This window comes from Danio aesculapii, chromosome 9, assembly GCF_903798145.1.
Source record: "Danio aesculapii chromosome 9, fDanAes4.1, whole genome shotgun sequence".
NCBI classification, from domain to species: Eukaryota; Metazoa; Chordata; class Actinopteri; order Cypriniformes; family Danionidae; genus Danio; species Danio aesculapii.
In genome coordinates, this window is record NC_079443.1 from 52135103 (window position 1) to 52161998 (window position 26896).

The 26896-nt window shown below is 38.3% G+C and overlaps 1 protein-coding gene across 1 annotated transcript in view; it reads right to left on the reverse strand.

Moving 5' to 3' along the window:
* Positions 1–4562: 4562 nt before the first annotated feature.
* The window catches only part of il1rl1 (interleukin 1 receptor-like 1), a 44276-nt gene continuing 21942 nt past the window's right edge, over positions 4563–26896 (reverse strand). Inside the window, exons 5-10 of the mRNA XM_056466089.1 lie at positions 24396–24464; positions 20248–20371; positions 11125–11258; positions 8906–9043; positions 8531–8695; positions 4563–4950 (exon numbers count right to left, since the gene is read on the reverse strand). Of these exons, the coding sequence (XP_056322064.1) occupies positions 4580–4950; positions 8531–8695; positions 8906–9043; positions 11125–11258; positions 20248–20371; positions 24396–24464 (1001 nt within the window). The 3' untranslated portion in view covers positions 4563–4579. The remainder of the gene's footprint in view (positions 4951–8530; positions 8696–8905; positions 9044–11124; positions 11259–20247; positions 20372–24395; positions 24465–26896) is intronic.

The window sequence follows — 26896 nt, forward strand, 5'->3', positions numbered from 1 at the left end:
TGTAACACCAGAAGCGCATGTGCGCGGGACCGATGTTTCTTTTTCTTTTTCTCTGATGCTCAGATTAAGTTATTTCTCTGTAATTTACAGTGACGCTGTTGACAGAAGAATAAAGCACAAGATGTGGGATGCGACCTGTGTCAGCCTTGATTGATTTTTCTGCTGCTACATGAGTTAGACGAGCTCTCCTGTATTTTTTTTAACTCAACCCGTTACACGACGTCTTTCAAATATATTCGGAATATGCATGTGTAAGTAATATGAATCGTTCACATATCTTTTGCGAGTTCATTATCGGAGATGTAAAACGCAGGAAAAGCTCCCTATAGAGAGACACGCACGCGCTGGTGAAGAGTGTGTGTGTTTACAGCAGTTTGACTGATAAATATGAATTTGTAGCTGTGCCAAACAGCATTTCCCGTTGTTTACGTCTTTGCTACAACATACCGTTAAGGCTAGACACTGTACATGTCATGATCAATTTTAACAAATAAAAACTCACAGGCTACAGCTTCTGCTTGTTGGAGCTGCGCCTTTTTTGAAGAGATTATAACCGAATCCAGCACTGAACTGGGAGAGATTCTGGAGCTGTGTTTTGTCAAATCATGCTTGCTATGTATTTTATAATTCTCTGGAACATAACTAAAATTAAACTGTAAGCACTTCTGTCTTTGTGTCGTGTCATTTGGAAGCCCAAACACAGAAACGGAAGAAACTCTGTGAATATGGCAGCGTTTGGACAGCATTTTAGCTCTCTCTGCTCTAACATTACAGGTCTCTGGCCACGCCCCTTAGCTGCGCAGTGTGTGTGCATGGTAAAAGTAAGTTTGTGATCTCACAGGCCCAAAAGTATTTTTTGTAGTTGCCAAAATCCGTTCATTGTAGGCTTTGCTAAGCTAACTCTGTAAAAACCAAGGTTTCCCTTAGCATTGAACTTTGAGCATTTTACATTCAGAGATGTTGTTTATGTTTACACAGCGACATTACACATCAACTAAAGTTTAAAATATGATATCATAGTGGACCACCACTTTAAGCATCCCATTACATTTTTACCATTATCGATAGACTGACGCATTCTCACACACTGATGCATACATTTTCTGTTTTTCACATCATGTTTTCAATCTGCCATTATGCTGACACGCAGGTATTTGTAGCTCCACCCTCGTCTAAAAAAGAGCACAATCTCATTTGAATTTAAAGCGACAGTCACCAAAATGCCACAATTAGGATCAAAGCCTAAAAGTGAGCAGTTTCAGAGTTAGAAAACATTATTCGTGCGGAATTTGGACCTGAAACTTCACATACACACTCTAGGGCAGTGTTTCCGAACCCTGTTCCTGAAGGCACACCAACAGTACACATTTTCAATCGCTCCCTATTCAAATACACCTGAATCAAATCATCAGAACATTAGAAGAGACTTGAAAACCTGAAATGAATGGTTCAGAAAAGGGAGACATCCAAAAGATGTACTGTTGGTGTGCCTTCAGGAACAGGGTTGGGAAACACTGCTCTAGGGACATCGGGGACATGTTTTACATCATAAATTTTTACCTAAACATTATACAATTTTTTTGCTAGAATTTTCAGATATTTAGACTAGAAACAAGACAAAAACTCTAAGTACACAGAAATTCATTGGATTTACAAATATTTTTTAAGGCAAGTGGTTGCAAGCAATTTATATGGGCTGAATTTAAACAAACTAAATTAAGTTGAACATTATGTGAACATTACTGTGGGAATATAAATTTATATAATCTAGTTCCAAATTAACTAATATATATATATATATATATATATATATATATATACACAAAAACTTTTTTAATGATCACATTTTATTCAAAAACTATAGCAGGCCAAGTGTTGGAACATTTAACCTGTTGTCATTATGCACTTCATGACTATAGCCAGGGTCTTAACAACTATGTCTTTTGAATGTCTTCGTGTATCCATTCAAGCTGAAGAAACTCTTTTGTTAATGAACTCGTCTGGTCAGTGTCTGCACAGGATTTGGAATTATCCACCATTTTTGCATGACTTGTTTAGGCAGTTCCATCTACAAACTCTGTCCTAACCCCTCCTAAAACATAGAATAGACAGGACAGCACGACTCTGCTCAAATTAGACTCTTGGTAGACTGTAAGAGACTCAAGTAGGCTCTTGCAGACTCATGTGGACTTATTGAAGATGATTGTTTGACTGCAGAACAACCAACATGTTCTCAATAAGGCATTCTGCTTGTAACGTGTCTCCTGGATTGGGTTCTTCAATAGTTAAAATTTAATTTGTTTAAATTAAGCCCTTATACAACCCCAAATGAGAAAAAGTTGTGACAGTATGGAATTGTAGACCATTGTAGACAATACACCAAACATTATTTAATGTGTTTCTCTTGTTTTTTCCACATAATATAAACACATATTCCAATTTTGGTTCTTGCAACATATTTCAAAAAAAGTTGGCACAGTAAAGCATTTTCCACTTTGTAATTTTGCCATTCCTATTTACAACCATTGAAAGCCATTTGGGACTGAAGACACCAAGTGATGAAGTGTTTCAGGTGAAATTTTGTCCCATTCTTCCTGCAAATCCATGTCCATTTCTTCCCAAAATACTGATTCATCTGACCACAATACACATTTCCACTGTGTGATGGTTCATCCCAGACGCCTCCGAGCCCAGAGAAGTCAACCGCACTTCTGGACACTGTTAACATAGGGCTTCCTTTTGGCACAGTACAGTTTTAACTGGCATTTGTGGCTGTAACTATGTATTGTGGTATTTAATAAAGGTTTGCCACAGTAGTCCTGAGCCCATGTGGTGATGTGGCTCATAGATGAATGAGGATTCTTGATGCAGCACCACCTGAGGGATCAGAGATCACGGTTGTTCAGCATAGTCTTGCACCCCTGTCCTTTACGCACTGAAATTCCTCCAGATTCCTTCAATCTTTTAATGATGTTATGCAATGTTGAAGGTGAAATATCCAAAGGTCTTCCTATCTTTTTCTCACATATTTGTTGGTAAACTGGCAATCCTCTGCAAATCTTTGCTCCTAAAGGACTAGACCAGGGATGGGCAAACTCGATCCTGGAGGGCCGGTGTCCCTGCATAGTTTTGCACCAACCCTAATAAAACACACCTGCTAGTAGCTTTCTAGTGATCTTGAAGACACTAATTAGGGTGTTCAGGTGTGTTTGATTAGTGTTGGAGCAAAACTCTGCAGGGACACTGGCCCTCGAGGATCGAGTTTGCCCATGCCTGGACTAGACCTTTCTTGGATGCTTCTTTTGTACCAAAATCATAATTACAATTACCTGTTGACATCACCTGTTTCAAATCACGTCATTATTTAACCAGTTTACCTGATTACTAGCCCTAAACTGCTCAACATTTACTGGAATGTGCTGCAGGTCTGAATGACAGGAAATGATTTACAAATTGTTATGGTTGCCATATATTGGTAGGATTTTTGCCTCCTGTTCTCTCTCCCTCTCAGCCTGTCATATCCTTTAGGTCCGCCTTCGTGACAGTCGATTGGTCGGGAGACCAATCACTCATCATTGGGTGACGTGGCACGGTCACATAAAAGTACGCCAGGGAGAGTGGACGAGAGAGCGCTTTTCCTTTGATCCCGTTTTTGTGTGTTTTTGCCGACATAATTTTGTTATTCGTTGTTTTTGCTTAACTTTCATTTGGATAAAATTATTTCGTATTATTTCTGCCCATTTTTGAGCTACTTTGTGATTTTTGTACATCTTAATTTCGATTGTTTTGTTTGTTACTTTTTGGTCCTGGCAAAAAATTAAGAGATTTCATTGAGAGTGGACTTTGTTCTCAGAGTAAGGTGGATAGGTAAGATGTCGTACGACTTCCATTCTGCAAACACGTAGTCAATCCATTGTTTAAAACACCAGGTAAGAAGTAAACGCCATCTGTGTATTTATATTTTTGTATATCTAGTTTAGCATTGGTAAGATTATGGTGCTTGGCGCTGAAGATTTTTCTTTTCTTTTCATGCTTCTAGTGAGGTAAGGGGTTTGTTTATGACTTAGAATTGTTTTGTTATATTTATTTCTTTGATTTGGCTTCACTAGCGTCCCCTTACTCTTGAGTTGACCTAATTTTGTTTGATACTTTGTTTCATTTGCTACATTATTATTATTGTAAATATTTCTTCCTTTTGTAAATATATTTGGGCATTAATCTGGTTTCACTTTCTTTGTACATTAAATCACTTGTTGGCAGTTTCGTTGTTTGTGTCTTTTGCTTGAACCCATCACTTATGAAAGTACCACACCTTTTAAATGTTATTACTTTTACCCTAGACTAACATCACAGAGGTTGTAACACAAATGAAATGAAGTTGATCAGACAAACCATGAAATATTGTCTGCAATGGAATACAAGTCAAAGTAAATTTGGAAATCCATACTTTCTTTTTTTATTTGCCTTTTTCATACTGTCCCACCTTTTTCTGATTTGGGGTTGTAGATTGTTTGCAGCCACTTACTTTTAAAAAATGTATTAAATCCAATGAATCGTTTTTTCCAGTGCAAGCGCATCCTCAAACAGACAAACTCTGCCAGTGAAATGCTGCAGTGTTTGATGCTCTGCTTCTCCGGATCGTTGCAGACGCTGCAGGCATCCTGTACCTCACCCTCTTCCAGAATCTGGAGTTCAGGGATGCCTCTCCGCCTCTCCACAGTAAAGCGGATCTCTTGCGGAGCAGATGCTGCAGTCCCAGAGGAAGGTGACTGTAGTCCTGCATGAGCCCCAGCTGGATGATGATCACCGGCGTTTCTCCCTGAACCAGAGTCTGATGGAGGCCCGCCTGCAGGTCATACGCCTCAGCTGAACCTCCAACTCCTTCTGCTGATAAAATGATGAGGAGTCTGCGGCTCAGCTGGATCTGGGTTTGGATCAGGTTTGCAGAGTCTGGAGGAGACAGAGAGGAGTTTCATGGGGTAATTAGTGCAATTACAGTTGAAGTCAGAATTATTAGCCCTCCTGTATATATATTTTTATCTATTTTAATGGAACCCATTTCTAAACATAATAGTTTTAATAACTCATTTCTAATAACTGATTTATTTTATCTTTGCCATGATGATAGCACATAATATTAGACTAGATATTCTTCAGGATACTAGTATTCAGCTTAAGCGAGCAGAAGGGCTGCCAAAATCACTCTGGACCCCTCACACCCAGCACACTGCCTCTTTGAACTTTTACCTTCTGGTCGACGCTACAGAGCACTGCGCACCAGAACAGCCCGACACAGGAACAGTTTCTTCCCTCAGGCAATCCATCTCATGAACACTTGATGATAATAATTGCGAAACCAACATCACTACTTGCTATACACTTTTATACACTTATTTAACAACACACTTTACATGCCAATTTGCACATAACAGCTGCACATATAACGTTGTATATAGTAATAAACACGTACATACACTTGTCAATCTGTATATTTGCACTCACTACTTCTATTTTTAAAAAATATATATTTATGATCTGTTTTTTGTATTAATTCCTCGTATGTGTGAACATACCTGGCAATAAAGCTCTTTCTGATTCTGATTCTTAAAGTGACATTTAAAGGCTGAACTAGGTTAATTAGGTTAAATAGGTAAGTAAATAAGGTATAAAGGCAAGTCATTGTTTAACGATGGCTTGTTCTGCAGACAATCAAAACAATATACAGCTTACGGGTGCTAATAATATTGAATATTAAAAAAACAATATTAAAATGGCATTAAACAAATTAAAAACTGCTTTTATTGTAGCCGAAAAAAAACAAAGTATTATAGAAAATACTGTGAAAAACTCCTTACTCTGTTAAACATCATTTGAGAAATATTTTTTCTAAATCATAGGAGGATGAATAATTTAGAAGTGCTGGGCAAAGATTAATCACGATTAATTGCATCCCTAAAAGGGTTGGGTCGATAGACGATGCCATCACGATGCTGAGCTGGCATCGCGATCCTTCGGCCCACCCCAGTTGCAGCAGCAACCTGCTCGCGAAAAATACACACTCGGGCCCCGTTTACACTCATATGTCTCAGTTTTAAAATGGTATCTTAGAATAAAAACGATCCACTTCCACACTGGCGTTTCACCTAGCGTTTCTGAAAAGCCCTCTGTCCATACTGTACCGCTGAGAACGCACATCACGTGACCACACACAAACACACACACACACAATGTCATACGCTGAAGTGTCTGAGCTCCAGCAGTCAGTGTTGCCAACTTAACAATTTTGTTGCTAGATTTAGCAACTTTTCATACTACGCTAGCAACTTTTTTTTTCCAAAAGCACCTAGCAACAAATTTAGCAATTTTAACATTCATTTGGCTACTTTTAGCAATTTTTAAAAAGTGACCTAAAAGAGCAGCGGCTGCAGGCTTCACTCACTAGAGTAAATCGCTAGCTCAGATTGTTTTTCTTAACTGTTAATTTACTGATATTTGTTAACATGTAGAATTGTTGGTAATTTAGGAAGCAATTAATTCCAGTATAATTGTCGTCACTTTCACAATTTCCATGTTCACTATCCGTGTTATATTTAAAAATAAAAGATTCTTATCAGAAAGTGTTTGTATTTTACAAATAGTCAATTCTATTTTTGTAAAAACTAAAAATTTACTTGCCATTTTTCTGATCCTCAAGTGGTTATAAACCTTTATGAGTACACAAAATAAGGTATCCACACAATCAAATAGTTTTGGGACAACATGAAGTTAACTAATTAGTTTTTACAAACTTAAGTGGATTGAACTTAAAACAATTAAGCTGCCCCCCCCCCCCCCCATAAAAAAGCAAACATATTTTATTTCAGTGAGAAACCACTGACTTCCATAGTAGGAAAAACAAATACCATGAATGCCAATGGTTACAGGTTTTCACCTTTCTTCAAAATATCTTCTTTTGTGTTTAACAGAATAAAGAACCTCATAAAGGTTTGGAACAAGTAAAGGGTGAGTAAATGATCCTTTTAGAGTATCCCTTTAAAGTCTACGTGAAGCAGAAGTTGCTTTTATTTCAGTGTGTTGATGGGCGGGGCTTTCTTTTGCATCATTCCCTCATAGCAAATTAACGGTAAAGAGAGGTTAATTATATGCAGTTGCTATGGAAACCCTCAGGATGATATCAACAGAAGGATCGCCACTTCAGTCGTGGAAGAAAATGGTCAGAAGATTACCAAAACAAACTGGATTAATTATTCACCTTAACAATAACAATGTAAGCTAGCAAAATAAAAAAAAAATTAAGTACTTTTACATGGACACCAATAATCCGATTTTAATATGATTAAGACAATGGGTTTTTTCCATTCAGCGTGTGGTTTCAAATTTGATTAAAACACCAGTCCTTACTTCATACTCTCATCCAATACATCAGTTTGTCACAGGGGCATGACTGAAATGTTCCTGAACAAAAGTGAAAGTGCCAAACTGCAGTTAAAGTCGAAAAATTAAAAATGAAACACCCGAAATTACTTGAAACTCTGAAGGAAATGTGGATAGCGCTGTCACGCGATGATGTTAATCAATCTATGCACTATATCATGTAAAACAGGATCATGAAAGGAACATTCAGAAAGCAGCTCTTGTAAACAACCTTATCATATTATTGTTTTATTCAGATTAAGGCAAATAATTTGATTACTTATATCCATGTCATTAACTATGTTTCCATCCACCTATTTTTGTGCGTTTTGCATATGCGCATTAAAAAACGGTTGATGGAAACGCCATGATGCGCATAAATGTTGAAAATGCGCATAAAAAACGTATGCGCATAACTGAGTAGGATAAACTTTTTATTCGATAAGAAAAGATGTGCATTAACTACGATGAAAACACTTTTACCGCACAAATTTCAGCATGCGCATTAAAAAAGATCATGTGATATTATTATAAGAGATCATTATGATGATGAAAATGTGTATAAATGGACAAACCAGCAGGCTGAGCACACTGTAAAACATCTGAACTGTTGTTTTGGTCATTCTAAAGCGCCTTACCGTTTAAGTGCTAATGTTATTATATTATTAATGACCACCAGAATCAAGAACGTCTGTGCTCCGTGTCTGACACCTTCAAACGCCACCGCGTGTTCACTGCGTGTCAGGATTACCTTCTGAGGCGCAAGTCATTTATTAGACGAAGAAAAGATTGACACAGCCTCTCTAACTGCAGCAAATTCAGTTTTTACTGTTGATATTTGGCGCCAGTTAATCAGGAAGTAAAGATTTTGTTCGCTTTCACTCGTTGGATGGAAACGCTGCTTAATTCGCACGACTTTAATGCGATAATCCAGTTTTGCACATAAAGTTCATTCGCATTTTTGGATGGAAACATAGCTAATGTGTAATTTGATTTCACGTTACCTTTACAGTGCACATTCTTTCCAGAATTGTCATTGTGAATACACTTCTTACACTATTAATACTACAAAATGGCCTATAATAGTGCCTCAGTATGCGATGTAGTGCAAGAGTACCTTCTCCAGGCAGGTCGTCTCTGCCATGGATGAAGAGTTTATATCCACAGCTGCTCTCCAGCACTGGCAGAAGAGCCCCATTCACAAACTCACTCACAGCCTGGCCCGTCTCCTCATCCAAGCCGCTTCTCTGGTAAATCACATAGGCATCATACAGTTTCCCATCTGTCGAAAACAATCAAAAACAACAACAGCAACAATAAAAAACTGCATTTTCATCAAAACAGTTTAAGTAAAAATTATTCATACCCCTGGGATGACTGTACTGTATATATATATGTGTAAATATACAAAACTTTAGCATTATTTCAACACGTTTAATTAAATAATGAAATATTTTAAGTACACTAAAATACTTCAAATATTATTATTCACCCTCTGTCCTGTAGAATTTGATGAAAATTTTCCGTGCAAACAGCACCAGATCCAATGCAAACCACCTCAATGTTCCAGCAAACAGCAGCAAGACGGTGAATATGAAGATGAACACCAGAATCACCGTGAGCACCGATGCTGAGAAAACAGCACAGAATGACGATTAAGAGATGATTATTTTCTGTCAATAGGCTATTTATACATATTTATATTAAAAGGCATGCATTCAAAATATTACAATGTTACTGTAAACAAACTCAGATTAAATATAATAAAACAACAGCATTTGATATTATTGAAGTGACTACTGTTGCAATTTAGATTTCGCTATTCAAAGTGTAAATTACACAAAATATTCCCAAATGTATCTCCTTTAATGTGTGTAAACAGAATTGCATGAGATTTCAGGTTTTTTCCAAAAACACAGAAAGTATACACTCACCGGCCACTTTATTAGGTACACCTGTCCAACTGCTGGTTAACAAATTTGAATTTTCTTCTTTTTTAAATATTTCCCAAAAGTTATTTAACAGAGCAAGGAAATTTTCACAGCATTTCTTATATTATTTTTTCTTCTGGAGAAAGTTTTGTTTGTTTTATTTCGGCTAAAATAGAAGCATTTAAGTTTTGCATTTTTTTAAATCCATTTTAAGGTCAATATTATTAGCCCCTTTAAGGTCATTTTTTTTCGATAGTCTACAGAACAAACCATCATTATACAGTACAATAACTTGCCTAATTACCCTAACCTACCTTTAAATGTCACTTTAAGCTCTATAGAAGTGTCAAATATTATTTACTGTCATCATGACAAAGATAAAATAAATCAGTTATTAGAAAAGAGTTTAGAATTTGATTATGTTTAGAAATGTGTTGAAAAAAATCTTCTCTCCGTTAAACAGAAATTGGGGAAAAAATAAAAGGGGGGCTAATAATTCTGACTTCAACTATATATATATATATATATATATATATATTATATATATATATATATATATATATATATATATATATATATATATATATATATATATATATATATATATATATGCACACACACACACACGTATTCATTTATTCATTTTCTTTTCGGCTTAGTCCCTTTATTAATTTGGGGTCGCCACAGCGGAATGACCCGCCAACTTATGAAGCATATGTTTTACGCAGCGGATGCCCTTCCAGCCATAACCCATCTCTAGGAAACATCCATACACACTCATTCACACACATACACTTTGGACAATTTAGCCTTCCCAATTCACCTGTACCGCATGTCTTTGGACTGTGGGGGAAACCGGAGCACCCAGAGGAAACCCATGTGAACGCAGGGAGAACATGCAAACTCCACACAGAAATGCCAACTGACCCAGCTGAGGCTCGAACCAGCGACCTTCTTGCTTTGAGGCGACAGCACTACCTACTGTGCCACTGCGTCGCCCACACACATGTATATATATTGTTTGAAACTACTAAAATGTCAATAAATGCAGAGTCGAATTTTCAACATCAAAAGTCGCCAAAACAGAGATCAACATCCCATATGACATTTCATAACCATACGTAAATGGGAAAAAAAAGTCACAAAATACAGAACCTTATATTTTTAACAGATTTAATTTTAAATAAAGCTTTATTTGCATGTTTTCATTATAAAAAAGCAAATCTGAAATGGATCATTTGCAATATTCATTGGATTTACTAAACTGTTTACTTACTTTTTGCTTATTTTTTTAAGGCAAATAGTTGCAAAACTATTTATATGGGCTGTATTTAAACAAACAAAAACTTATCCAGCACATGTTTTACGCAGCGGATGCCCTTCCAGCTGCAACCCATCACTGGGAAACATCCACACTCATTCAAACACATACACTACGGACAATTTAGCCTACCCAATTCACCTGTACCGCATGTCTTTGGACTTGTGGGGGAAACCGGAGCACCCGGAGGAAACCCACGCGAACTCAGGGAGAACATGCAAACTCCACACAGAAATGCCAACTGACCCAGTCGAGGCTCAAACCAGCGCCCTTCTTTCTGTGAGGTGAACATGCTACCCACTGTAGTAATGTTCAACTTAATTTCTTTGTTTAAATTCAGCCAATATCAATTGTTTGCAACCACTTCAAATATCCAAAATCCAAAATACCTTAAATACACTGTAAAATGCAGCATTTTTAATCAGACTAATGGATATGATCACGATCGGAGGGACTCACGTTCTCTCTTCAAAGTGACTGACACATAAATCACTTCATATTCGTCCATAGCTGTACAGCGAAACTCCGACTGAAGGTCCAGCTCAGACACCGCAGTGATGTTCAGGAGAGACTGAGCGAAGCCTCCTTTCTTACTGAAAAAACAACAACATCTTCAGCAGAAATTTCAGACATGAGTCAGGTTTTTTGTCCTCAAACCGCTCCTGTGCGTAGGACTAGTTTCTTACACATGTAATGTAATGTGTATTTATATAGCGCATTTATTGTGTATGGCAGCCACAGGACAATGGCACCAGTGTGTTCACCATACACCAGCAATTGGTGGAGTGGTGAGACAGTGATACAGCCAATTTGGTGGATGGGGATGAATGTGAGGTCATGATAGGGAAGGGCCGATGGAGGGAATTTGGCCAGCACACCCAGGGTTACACCTCTACTCTTTACAAGAAGTGCCATGAGATTTTTAATGACCAGAGAGAGTCTTCGCTTTATCGTCTCATCCGAAAGACGGTGCTCACTGACAGTATAGTATCCCCTTCACTGTACTGGGGCATTAGGACCCACACAGACTGCAGGTTGTGCGCCCCCCTGCTGGCCTCACTAACACCACTTCCAACAGCAACCTAGTTTTTCCATGTGGTCTCCCATCAAGGTACTGACCAGGCTCAGCCCTGCTTAGCTTCAGTGAGTAACCAGTCTTGCGTTGTAGGTTGATATGGCTGTGGCAACACACACACACACATCTCATCCAAAGCCTTCTGTAGTGTTTCGATGTGCTTTATGAGTGTTGTAGCTGTGAAATATAAGCGTTGTGTTTATTTAAGTTTACTGATCGGCAGTCTACAGATCAGTTTCACATTGCAAGACAGATTCACTGTGCAAAAACGCTGAGTTATGTGGGTTGCGTGGTCTGTCCTTTCATACATACCCCATTAAGATGTTACAAACGCCGGAGATATGGACATGCAGCAGCAGATTGTAAAAGGAAGCAAAGGTGTTTGAGATGTGGAGAGAAGCATGATTACGAGAGATGTGATCAAGAAGTAAGACCAAAATGTTGAAATTGCGGCGGAGAGCAAAGTGCAGGAATGGTATTGATAAAAAATGATGGTACCAATAGCTACACCTGGAAAAGACCAATCACAGCCAAGCAGTTATCGGCCAATAGCACTAAGCTCTAATATATCTAAACTAATGGAGGGAATGATAATGTCTAGACTATAGCTTACCATATAGAGAAAAACACACTTTTATCTCAATATCAAGATGCTTTTAGGAAAGGGAGCAGCACTATGGACTGCAGATGATGGGCTGATATGGAAGCAGGATAGAAATTAAAGATATGCTGTAAATTGCATACAGACAGCAGTAAACAATGTAGAAGAAAAGGCCAAGGAATGGGGATTTGATTTGTTTTGTTAGTATGTAAGACACAAACAATCTGTTTTTCAAAAGGAAGGAACAATCCAAGGTTAAACATGAGAATGTATGGTGAAGAACGAGAACAAGTTGCAATTTATAGGTTATAGATGGACTATAAATGGACGTTTAGCACTCATCAGAAGATTAATAGATAAATGTAAAAGGGAGATTCATGTAAGGGGATGCCTGGCAGGGGATGAGTGGGGTGTGAAACTTGAAACATGGTTATAAATAATAGAAACTGTTCAAAGTCAAGCATTAAGAATAAGTCGTGGAGCTTTTCGAACATCTCAAAATTATTACATTCTAGTGGATATGGGAGAAATGCCCCTGGAAGAGAAAACTTAGGATGAGATACTGCACTGAAATATAAAAGGATATCATGAAAAACACCCAGTTAAAAAGCTGCTATGAACTAGTTTGGAATACCAGTATAAAAAAGTCAACAGTTTTGGATGGATAACAAATAAACAAGCGCAGAAAATTAACATATGAGGGATTGAGGAAACTCCAACTGTAATAATCCCAATTAGTATGTTTACATGGGCACCAATAATCTGATTTTAATATGATTAGGACAATACTCAGATTAAGAGTCTCCCATGTAAACAACGGTCTTAAACAGAAATCGCATTAAGACATGTGGAGTATGCTGATTTTAGTCGCATTATTGAAGTGCAGTACAGACATGTAAACACTGCAATCAAACTATTACTGTCATGTTGGTTCCAGTAGTGTAGTGGTTAGTGCGTCGACACATGCACTCCGGTGCTCACGGCGACCTGAGTTTGATTCCTGCCTCGTGGTCCTATGCTGATCCTTCCCCTCTCTCTGCTCCCCACACTTTCCTATTAATACTCTCTACTGTCCTATCAATTAAAGGTGAAAACCCTGAAAAAACAATTATAAAAAAAAAAACCCTATTATCGTCATGTAGGATTTCCTCCGCGACAGGATAGTCTATACGCACACAGCTGTTTGACACTATTATCTGCACCAACCGAGTCAGTGAAGGACCACAGACACACATTAAACAACACTCTTCCAGCACTTTATACTTGCATACAATACCTCAGTTTGTCATGGGGGCATGAATGAAATGTTCCTGAATGAAAGTGAAAGTACCAAACTGCAATTAAAGTTGACAAATAAAAAATGAAACGCACAAAATTACATGAAACTCTGGAGGAAACGTGGTGACGCGATGATGTTAATTGATCTATGTGCTATAACATGTACAACGGGATCATGAAAGAAACGTTCAAAAAGCAACTCATGTAAACACCTTCTTCATATTATTGTCTTATTCAGATTAAGGCAAATAGATTGATTACTGATGTCCATGTAAATGTAGTCATTTTCCACATGGATGAGGTAAATCCAGTGCCAGAAATCGACTTTCAGAGCGAAATTCACATGTTATAATTATTTGTCATACAATACATAAATCAAATGCAAAATTTGCAAAAAATCCCAAAACAAAACCCACATATTTACTGATGGACCAAAAGACCCCAAACAGCAGCAGTTTATATTTCTCAGCGCATGGTTAAAATATCAAGATCAACAACAGATCACATATGTGTATTCATTCATTCATCCTTCCTTCCTTTGGCTTAGTGCTTAATTTATTAAAAATGTAATTGCTCATACTAAACTTTCCTTCTGTCCCAATGATATCATCCACCCTAAATTTCTAAAACAAATCATTGACACTGTCGGCCCAGGCTTGGCTTCCTTTTTTAATGAGTGCCTCTCTACTGGCTCTTTTCCCAATGAACTTAAAATGGCCACTGTCACTCCACTTCTCAAAAAGCCTCCACTGGATCCCTCTATTCTGAATAATTGTACTTGATCAACTGCACTCTTTTTTTAAAAGCAACTCTATCACTGAAATCTTTCAGTCAGGCTTCAAAATGACTCATAGCACTGAAACGGCCCTCCTCAGAGAACTTAATGATATCCTGCTAGCCACTGACTCTGGCGATTCTGTGGTCCTGGTTCTTCTAGATCTGCCAGCAGCATTTGATACTGTTGATCACTCTATTCTGCTGTCCAGATTAAAGTCAGTTGTGGGCTTGAAAGGCACAGTCCTTAAGTGGTTTAAGTCTTTTCTATCTGATAAAAAAATTGTCAATGAAATTAGGTCACTTGTCATCCTCATTTGCTGATCTCACTTGTGACCTCCCTCAAGGCTCAGTCTTAGCTCCCTCACTTTTGTCATTATATATGCTTCCGCTAGGGGCCATTCTAAGAAGTCATGGGGTGTCTTTCCATTTCTATGCTGATGACACCCAGATTTACTTACCTATTAAGAGGAATGACCCTTTCGCTCTTACTAAGGTGCTTACATAAGACCAAAATCTGGCTATCCCACAATTTTTTATCATTAAATGAGGATAAAACCAACCCAGGCTCATTCTGAGAACGTAGTCCCGGCGACGTTTCTGGAGACCGCGAAATACCTCCCGGGAGGTACGTATTTTTGCAGTTTTTGTTTTCGCGAATCCGTGAGAGGCCGTTGTGGGCGCTTTTTCCTGCGCCGTTCTCGTGTAAACCCGCTAGAGGCCGCTGTCGAACGACCTTCCGCCTGTCTGACTGGATGACAGAATGATTGACCGTGCGACCGGCCAATCGGCTGACCCACCCTCCTCCGTCCCTAAACCCAACCAACGACGATTCACAAAAGCCGTCCAGAAAAAGAAAAGCCCTCATCTGATTTTTACCACGTTTTCGGATTTTACCACATTCTCACCCTGTGATGAACTTGTTTGTTTCATTTTTTGGATTTTGTTTTTGTTTTCTTACCTGATTTCTGGAACCGCTCTTCCCCGGACTCGAACCTGGTTGTCGTCGTCGTCGTGGTCAGCCCCTCTCTGCGTATCAAGTCCGCCAGAGTACACGAAGAGCTAACCGGACAAACTGGTTGCAGCGGGAAAGCCCTCCACACGGAGGCGAGCGGTCAGCTGGCCGGCCGGCAAGCAACGAAGGGAACGCCGTCACACCGCCCCGCAGCGTTCGCTTAAAAAAATGAAATGCAGCCGTACGTACCCCCGGCTACGTATTTCGCGGTCTCCAGAAACGTCCACGGGACTACGTTCTCAGAATGAGCCTGGGTTGGATAAAACAGAGGTGATTGTCTTCAGCCCTACTGATAATGTTCAGGCCTCTTATCTAGATTTGGGCTGCTTATGCCTAGTTCACACTACAGGATTTTAAGCCTGATTTGAGCCCGATTTGGAAGTTAACAAGCTCGCCGACAGATCGGGCTGTGATTGGGAAGAAATCTGCAGGTGCACGGCGCTCACCAGTCTTTATGTGTGAACTCCTGAACAACGTGTCAAAGAAGCTCGCTGAAGCGTCGCCGACACCTCGCAGACGGAAATCCAATATCTAGCATGCTGAATATTCCAGAGCAGTCGGCCGACTCGACCCCACGTGCGTTCAGATGTAGTGATGAGCTGCAGCCAATGAGAGAGCATATCAGCTTGAGCTGAATGGCCGTGTGCTCAGGAGATCAACAGAAAGAGTCTGTGATTGGCCAGAATGGGCATCAATGCACTCGCTTCATTCTGCGTTTAACACGGATATGAGAGTAGGTTATATTAACAGGGGAACTAGAATTCTGTAACTATTAGAATTACAATACTGCTCATCTCATATAAAACGTCATATTGTCACATCATATTTACATTTAAAGCTTCTTTTGAGATATTAAAATTAAGCTCTGAACGTCTGTCATCATATTTAATGACACCATTACCCTAAAAATATTATCTTTTTTGGTAATACCAGCCTGATCTCACGAGAAAACGTAAGTATTTTACGTTTTGTCAGTTTAGTGGCTAATTCGTACAAATTCGTACGAGTTCAGTCGTACGAAATTGTACGATTTTAAAAAGGAGGCGTGGCACCTAACTCCACCCCTAAACCCAACCGTCATTGGGGGATGAGCAAATTGTACTAAATTGTACGAATTAGATCGTACGAATTCGTACGAATTAGCCACTAAATCAAAAATTTATGAATTGCCGTGAGATTGTGTTGGTAATACAGCCTATAAATATGTAGTTAAGAGACACAAAGCTCTGGGCCTCGCTTTCATTTTCACTTTCAAACAGGAGCTATTTCACAGAACAGTTGCTAGGCAAAAAAAATGCAAAAAAATTTAAAGTCACAGTGAAAAGTAGCAGACATGCATGCAGTCATGTTGACCAATATGGTAATCAAAAGTAGAAATGCTCAGTTCTTTACTGTTTTGTATTTTAAAAAATACCAATGTTAGAAAGAAATACACAGATATTTAGGAAACGTCAGGGTGTTATAGATATGTTAGTTTTATTTCAAAGAGATGTTAAATTACAAAAATTAAAAACTCTCTGTGTATCAATCCACTCGAACCTTGCAGATGAGCGATTGATCCGCTGATGCATCAGCTGATTGACCATGTTTTTAAGTGCTTCCTTAAAAGCTTGAAAACACAAGCAGTGCTCAGCTTTTTCTGATGACTCATTTCATTGGCTGTGGTTTGGTAGCTGCACTGAGCTGTTGGGGAACTAGTTGTTGTCAGATCTTGTAGTGTGTCGCCGACCTCCTCTGGATCATTTACTAAGTTTCGCGTAGTGTGAACACCAGAGCGATTAAAAGACACAAAATCAAGTCATGTAGTGTAAACAGCACAGCGACCTGCCGATGTTTAAAATCCTGTAGTGTGAGCTAGGCTTTATCTGCCTTCAGATTCAGATCCCCCCGTGTCCGCAATCTGTGTGTCATTCTTGATGAGTCATTGAAACTAGACAAACAGATCAGTTCGGTTATTGGCTCCAGTTTTTATCAACTCCGTTTGCTGTGTAAAGTTAAACACTTCTTAAACCCCACCACTCTAGAGATGGCTGTCCACGCTTTTAGTTCATCAATGTTAAGACTACTGCAATGACCCTCTCGCTCTTATACTAAGGTGCTTACATAAGACCAAAATCTGGCTATACCACGATTTTTTATTCATAAATGAGGATAAAACAGAGGTGATTGTCTTCAGCCCCACTGATAATGTTCAGGCCTCTTGCCTAGATTTGGGCTGCTTATCTGGCCTCAGATCCCCCCGTGTCCGCAATCTGTGTGTCATCCTTGATGAGTCATTGAAACTAGACAAACAGATCAGTTCGTTTATTGGCTCCAGTTTTTATCAACTCCGTTTGCTGTGTAACGTTAAACACTTCTTAAATCCCACCACTCTAGAGATGGCTGTCCACGCTTTTAGTACATCAATGTTAGACTACAGCAATGCATTTTACTGTGGCATGACAAAATGACAAATTTCTCGCCTTCAGTCGGTCCAAAATGCTGCTGCTAGATTTATTTGTAATAGCATATAATATAACCGCATTACCCCCTCTTCTAAGAGGCCTACATTGGCTGCCTGCCCAATTCAGAATTGATTTAAAGTGCTTTTACTGGTATATAAATCCCTCCATAATCTAGCCCCATCCTATCTCTCAGAGCTGCTTCATTTTTACACTCCCGTGAGATCTCTTAGGTCAAGTGACTAAAATCTTCTTTTAGTTCTTCAGTCCAGACTGAAATGTAGAGGGGACAGTGGCGGGTCCTCGGTTGTGGAACACCTTGCCCCTTGAGATTAGAATGGCTCCACCATTATCTATTTATCTCTTTGTTTTCATTTTCATTGAAAAAACCTTCATACATTACATACAGTACTGCCTTTATCCTTGCAAGGAGGTATAGGCAAGGCAAGGCAAGGCAAGTTTATTTATATAGCACATTTCATACACAGTGGCAATTCAAAGTGCTTTACACAAACAAGAATAAAAGAAACAAGTATAAGAAAAATAAAAACAAATAATAAAAATGGTTAAAAAAATAAAATAAATAAGCATAAAAACAGATAAAATGTGTTATAAAAGAATGAAAAAGAAGAGAAAAACATAATAGTGTGATCTGTGTGACGTAGCACAGTGCTCATTCAGTAAAGGCACAGCTAAACAGATGTGTGTTCAGTCTTGATTTGAATGTACCTAATGTTGGAGCACATCTGATCATTTCTGGAAGTTGATTCCAGCAGCAGGGGGCGCTGTTAGTAGCTGAAAACCGATTCACCCTGCTTTGACTGAACTCTTGGAATTTCTAGTTTATTTGATCCTAAAGATCTGAGTGATCTGTTAGGTTTGTATTCAGTGAGCATATCTGTAATGTATTGAGGTCCTAGGCCATTTAGTGACTTATAGACCAGTAATAATACTTTAAAATCTATTCTGAATGTAACTGGGAGCCAGTGTAAAGACCTGAGGACAGGTGTGATGTGCTCTGATTTACAGGTTCTGGTCAGAATTATACCATATATCAAAATTCTCTTGGAGTACTCACAGTGAATTTAACTTTCTTCAAAATGGAACTCAAAACCCTACCACCCACCCCACCCATTTAACATTGATCAAAGTATTTGTGGAAGGTTCATAAAAAATAAAATACAAGGCATACATGAATAACATTTACAATCATATATGGATATGATTGTTGGGGAACTAGTTGTTGTCAGATCTTGTTGTTGTTGTTGTTGTTGTCTTGGTCTTGTTGTTGTTGTGGGACAAAAATTTTAAATTGAAACAAGGTGTACATGGACAATGAAACCAAAAGAGACATTAAAAAACAATTATAAGAGAATTATAGAATAAATAATGAAATAAGATAAATAAATTAACATACAATAGTCTTGTAAAACTCTATCAGTTTAGTCTATCTGCAAAAATAATATGAATGGTTTCCCAAATCTTGTTAAAAATGGACAATTTGTCATTTAGTGTGAATCTCAGTTCTTCTAAGTGTAACATATTTGCAAGTTCTCTAGCCCACATTTTAAAGGTGAGGACAGCATCAGATTTCCACATTTGTAAAATGAGGTTTTTTGCAATACACATGCGAAATAGAACTGTCCTCTGCTCCTAAAAGTCCAATACTAGGATCAGGTTCCAGATTCGTTGAATACACTTCAGAAAGAAATTTAAATATATTTTTCCAGAATGGTTGTAGTTTACTGCATGACCACAAAGAATGAAACAAAGTTCCTGCATCATCATCTATGTTTAATCACTTCTTAAAACATACTTTTTTAGCTTGGCTTTTGAAGATTATTTTAGTAGTCCTTTCTACTGCTACATTTTTTAGACGTTTCTCTTGCCTTATTTCTATGTTTTTATATTCTGTCTTTTTATTTTTTTACCTTGTCTTATGTACAGCACTTTGATCAGTCTTGTGAATGTTTTAAAATGTGCTCTATAAATAAATTAATTTGAACTTGAACTATTTATCAGGGGTCGCCACAGCAAAATAAATCGCCAACTATTATGTTTTACGCACTCATACACTCTCTCATTCACACACACACACACACACACACACACACACACACACACACACACACACACACACACACACACACACACACACACACACTCATAAACTACGACCAATCTAATCAATTCACCTATAGCGCATGTGTTTGGACTGTGGGGGAAAACCGGAGCACCCGGAGGAAACCCGCGCCAACATGGGGAGAACATGCAAACTCCACACAGAAACTGGCCCAGCCGGGACTTGAACCAGTGACTTTCTTGCTAACCACTGAGCCACCGTGCCGCCCTCATATGTTTTCAATGTAAGTGTACAGTGTTAAAGAGGAGATCTGACCTGTACTTCTCCTCGTATCCCTTCATCTCGTTTAGTTTGATCCCGTTTTTCTCCCAGTGAACAAAGCATTGATTACACACCTCCGTCCCAAACAACACCGAACAGTTGAGCAGCAATTCTGCACCTGAAAGGCAACAGCAGCTTTCATTCAGTCTTTCCATTGTGCTATAAAACAATGCTGAAAAAACAGTCAACATGAAAAATAAAATGTCATTTTTATTAATATTTGTTATCATTTTTCATGCATTTTTTGTTTTATTTTTACTTTTATCTACATTTCTATTGTAGTTTTAATGTCCTTATGATTACCTCTGTTTATGTTCATGTCTCTATAATTACATTTCTATTTTAGTTGTAGTTTTTTAAAAGTACACCAATAAAAATAGTTCAACTTATTTTACATTTACATTTACATTTAGTCATTTAGCAGACGCTTTTATCCAAAGCGACTTACAAATGAGGACAAGGAAGCAGTTTACACAACTATAAGACCAGCAGTGAACAAGTGCTATAGACAAGTTTCAGGTGTGTAAAGTCTAAGAAGCAAAGCATTAGTAATGTATTTTTTATTTTTTATTTATTTATTTTTTTTTTTTGAGAGAGTACAGTTAGTGGTATAGCCAGAGAGGCAGTTACAGATTAGGAAGGAAAGTGGAGACTAAACAGTTGAGTTTTTAGTCGTTTCTTGAAGACAGCAAGTGACTCTGCCGTTCTGATGTATTTAGGGAGTTCATTCCACCAACTGGGCAGATTGAATGCGAGAGTTCGGGAAAGTGATTTCTTCCCTCTTCGGGATGGAACAACGAGGCGACGTTCATTCACAGAACGCAAGTTTCTGGAGGGCACATATATCTGCAGAAGTGAGAGCAGATAAGAAGGAGCAAAGCCAGAGGTCGCTTTGTAAGCAAACATCAGAGCTTTGAATTTGATGCGAGCAGCAACTGGCAGCCAGTGCAAACGGGTGAGTAGCGGAGTGACATGTGCTCTTTTGGGTTCATCAAAGACCACTCGTGCTGCTGCGTTCTGAAGCAGCTGAAGAGGTTTGATAGAATTAGCTGGTAGCCCGGCTAGTAGAGAGTTGCAATAATCCAGTTTGGAGAGAACAAGAGCTTGAACAATGAGTTGAGCTGTATGTTCAGATAGGAAGGGTCGGACCTTTCTGATGTTATAGAGTGCGAATCTGCAAGATCGAGCAGTTCTAGAAATGTGCTCAGAGAAGTTCAGTTGGTCATCAATTGTTACTCCAAGGCTTTTTACCATTTTGGATGCAGTGATGGTTGCTCCGTCCATCTGGATTGAAAAGTTATGGTGAAGAGTCGGGTTGGCAGAAACTTCAAGCATTTCCGTTTTCGTGAGGTTAAGCTGAAGATGATGATCTTTCATCCAGTGTGAAATGTCTGACAGGCAGCCTGAGATGCGAGCTGGAACCGAGGGATCATCAGGGTGAAAAGAGAGGTATAGGTATAAGAATTTAACTTTCAATTCTTCAACTATTTAAATTAAAAATAAACAAATAAATAAATAGACATCGCGGTGGTGCAGTGGGTAGCGCTGTCGCCTCACAGCAAGAAGGTCGCTGGTTCGAGCTTCGGCTGGGTCAGTTGGCATTTCTGTGTGGAGTTTGCATGTTCTCAGTTTAAAATCTCATCCTTAGTTATCAAAGTAATTTCTCTCATCTTTACAAGGATTAAATAAATTGGAGATGTTCGTAAAGCTCCTCAACTTATTCTTAATGCTTGATTCCATTTTAACCATGTTTCATATTTCACACCCCACACAAACCCTGCCAGCCATCTCTTAACATTAATCCCCTTTTTACATTTGTCTATTAATCTTCTGATGAGTGCTAAAAGTCCATTTATAGTCCATCTATAACCTATAAATTGAAACTCGTTCTTCACCTTAACCTTGGATTGTTCCTTCCTTTTTGTAAACAGATAGTTCGTGTTTTACATACTAAAAAAACAAACCAGATCCCCATTCCTTGGCCTTTTCTTCTACATTGTTTACTGCTGTCTGTATGCAATTTACAGCATATCTTTAATTTCTATCCTGCTTCCATATTAGCCCATCATCTGCAGTCCATAGTGCTGCTCCCTTTCCTAAAAGCTTCTTGATATTGAGATAAAAGTGCGTTTTTCTCTACATGGTTCCCTCCATTAGTTTAGATATATTAGAGCTTAGTGCTATTGGCCGATAACTGCTTGGCTGTGATTGCTGGCCACTGTTATTCCACATTTCTATTCTGTTGGCAGTGTCTCTTTTGCCATACTTTATAAAACTGTTTTATCAACACTATTAATGATTACTCAGATAAATCTTTTATTATTTCAACCCAGATCTTAATCTTTCATCGATACAATTCTCTTCATTTCATGTTTTCTCAAATTTGGGGATTTTTCCTAATACAGTTTTTATTATTACTTCTAATTTTCTTAGAAATATTGTTTTCACTGTAGACTGCTTGACAAAAGTGTTGTCGCCTATCCAAGTTTTAGGAACAGCAAATAATAACTTGCCTTCTAGTTGATCATTTGGTATCAGAAGTGTTTTATATGAAAGGCAAAGGCCTCTAGATTACGCTTATTTTACTAAAATAAAATATGATCATGCCTTGATTATTAATTATTTCATTAGGACAGTAAGGTCTGACTTTTCTTAGACAAAAGTCTTGTCACTGAACCTTCAATAATGTCCAGTATAGAATATGTGGTCATGCTGCAGTAGAAACAGAATGAATATTGTGTCTGACTCCATCATGAGCTTGGAGGACTGCATCCATACATCTCTGACATGACTCAAATCACTGATTAATAAAGTCATCTGGAATGGCAAAGAAAGCATTCTTGCAGGACTCCCAGAGTTCATCAAGATTCTTTAGATTCAGCAGATGGGCAGCACAAATGTCTTGATATCTCAGGCTCTTGATGTTTCCATCCACTCTGCAGTTCACTCACACGCCCCCATACTGAATGTTACCCCAAACCACGATTTCTCCTTCACCAAACTTGACTGATTTCTGTGAGAATCTTGAGTCCATGTGGGTTCCAGTAGGTCTTCTGTAGTATTTGTGATGATAGGGATGCAGTTCAACAGATGATTTATCTGAAAAATCCACCTTCTGCCACTTTTCCAAATCATCAACTAGAAGTCAAGTTATTATTCGTTGCTCTTACAACTGGGATCGACAACAAGACTTCTGTCAGGTAGTGTACACCTTCACAAATGCATCAGCCAATCCTTCTGCGAGTGAAATTTACGCTCTATCATTCTTCATTAAACTGAAATTCTGTTATATGCACCACTAATCTGTCTAATTATACCATATTAAGTTGGATTTGCTGCGCATCGTTGGATTTGCTCTTCAGTGTTTGGACTCTCAGTAGTGATTATTAAACCACACTGAACTGAGCTAAACTGAACTGAACTTAAACACTACAAACTGAACTACACTGTTCCTATTTACTATGACCTTTTATGTAAAGCTGCTTTGACACAATCTACATTGTAAAAGCGCTATACAAATAAAGGTGAATTGAATTGAAATTTCCTCATCAATACTCTCCAGAAATGAGTCCAATATTTTTCTTTGCTGTTCTTAAAACACACCCTACCACTGCTTGTGCCCTTTAACAGTGTATTGGGTCATTCTGTGTTAAAATTACCTCACTTAAATCTCTTTCACTAATTTAAACAAGGGTCAACATGGTGACTCAGTGTTTAGCACTGTCTCTTCACAGCAAGAAGGCCATAGTGTATGTGTGTAAATGTGAGTGTGTATGGGTGTTTCCCAGTACTGGGTTGCAGCTGGAAGGGCATTCGCTGTGTAAAACATATGCTGGAATAGTTGGTGGTTCATTCCGCTCTGGCGACCCCTGATGAATAAAGGGACTAAGGCCTTTTATGAATGAATAATTTAAACAATATATATTTTTAAAGTTCAATATGGATTTATACAGAATGGTTGTAATTAAGTACAATATGTGTAACGCAAGCACATTATAAATAACTGTAATTTAAATACTCAAAAATGAAAAGTAACCCCTTACTTTACTTTAAAAATAAGTAATTTAATTGCAGTAGCGCATTAGAACACTGGTTAGGACAGACAAACAAAACCAAGCAAGATTTTAAAGCGGTTTTCTTACCAATATTAGTGTTGACAATGGAGTTTTTGATCGGAAGGCGAAACTGTGGAGGAATTCTGACGGTCTTCTCTATGAAGAAGAAGAAGACAGAGTTAGAAAATCTAGATGAGTATAAAAAGATCACATTTTAGTTTGATGGTCCGTTTGTTGAATTAAGTTACACTGCATATACATGCCAACTAATTCTCATTAGATTATAAGTAGACTGTTAGGTTGGGATTAGGGTTAGTGTACAGTGCATCTGGAAAGTATTCATAGCGCTTGACTTTTTCCAGTTTTTTTATATTACAGCCTCATTTAAAATGAATTAAATTCATTTATTTCCTCAACATTCTACACACAATCCCCCATAATGACAATGTAAACAAGAGTTTTTAAAATTGTTGCAGAATTATTAATAATAAAAAAGATTAATTAGAGTTCACCTGTGGTCAATTCAGTTGATTGCACATGATTTGAAAAGGCGTACACCTGTCTATATAAGGTCCCAGGGTTGACAGTGCATGTCAAAGCACAAACCAAGCATGAAGACAAAGGAATTGTCTGTAGACCTCCAAGACAGGATTATCTCGAGGCACAAGGCTGGAGAAATTTGAAGAAACATTTCTGCTGCTCTGAAAGTTCCAATGAGCACAGTGGCCTCCATCATCCGTAAGTGGAAGATGTTTGGAACCACCAGGACTTCTCCTAGAGCTGGCCTGCCATCTAAGCTGAGTGAGGGAGAAGGGCCTTAGTCAGGGTGGTGATCAATAACCTGATGCTCTGTCTGAGCTCCAGCGTTCTTCTGTGGAGAGAGGAGAACCTTACAGAAGGAAAACCATCTGTGCAGCAATCCACCAATCAGGCCTGTATGGTAGAGTGGCCAGACGGAAGCCACTCCCCGCCTGGAATTTGCCAAAAGACATCTGAAGGACTCTCAGACCATCAGAAACAACATTCTTTGGTCTGATGAGACAAAATTGAACTCTTTAGAGTGAACGGCAGGTGTTACGCTTGGAGAAAACCAGGCAGCGCTCATCACCAGGCTAATATCATCCCTACAGTGAAGCATGGTGGTGGCAGCATCATGCTGTGGGGATGTTTTTCAGCAGCAGGAACTGGAAGACTAGTCAGGATGGAGGGAAAGGTGAATGCAGCGATGTACAGAGACATCCTGAATGAAAACCTGCTTCAGAGGGCTCTTGAACTCAGACTGGGGAGACGGTTCATCTTCCAGCAGGACAATGACCCAAACCACACTGCCAAAATATCAGTGGAGTGGCTTCACAACAACTTTATGAATGTCCTTGAGTGGCCCAGCCAGAGCCCAGACCTAAATCCTGTTGAACATCTCTGGAGAGATCTGAAAATGGCTGTACACCGTCGCTTCCCATCCAACCTGATAGAGCTTGAGAGGTACTGAAAAGAGGAATGGGCAAAATTCCCAATGACAGGTGTGCCAAGCTTGTGGCATCATATTCAAAAAGACTTGAGCCTGTAATTCCTGCCAAAGGTGCATCAACAAAGTATTGAGCAAACGCTGTGAATACTGATGTACATGTGATTTATCAGCTTTTTTATTTTGAAAAAATTTGCAACAATTTCAGAAACTCTTTTTCCACATTGTCATTATGGGGTGTTGTGTGTAGAATTTTGAGGAAATCAATTAATTTAATCCATTTTGGAATAAGGCAGTAACATAAAAAATGTTCGAAATCAGTTTTTAGATTTTTTTAAAAACCATTTTAAGCTCAATATTATTAGTCCCCTTAAGCAATATTTGTTTTGATAGTCTCCAGAACAAACCACTGTTATACAATGACGTGCCTAATTACCCTAACTTTACCCTAGTTAACCTAGTTAAGCCTTTAAATGTCACTTTAAGCTGAACACTAGTATCTTGAAGAATATCTAGTCTAATATTATTTACTGTCATCATGACAAAGATAAAATAAATCAGTTATTAGAAATAAGTTATTAAAACTATTATGTTTAGAAATGTGTTGAAAAATCTTCTCTCAGTTAAACAGAAACTGGGGGAAAATATACAGGAGGGCGAATAACTCATGACTTCAACTGTATTTAGTAGTATAAACAACTTTGTTAAGGAATGCTGAAGCATACTATAATATTAACTATAGTGAACTAATAAACATTGTAGTATACCTTAGATTTACTACAGTAAACTGTGGTGTATTGTTGTATAATATACCCTATAGTTGTAGAAAACTATAGTATTGGGTCATTTGGGTGTTTTACTATAGTTGTTGTGTTACCAAAGCAACTATAGAATCACCACTACAGATTAACGGTGCAGTATGTAAGTTTGACATCCAGTGGTTGAACTAGGTATTGCATTGCTGGTTCAAAACACATGCAAGCGACGACTATGGAACAAAATCAATGCCAAAAGTATTGAATTAAAAAGCTTGTTGAATAGCACAAACTGAAAAAAATAATACACCGTATTAACAAGTTCTTGCATTTTAATGACTTGGATTGCAGGGTTTGTATTTTTAGGT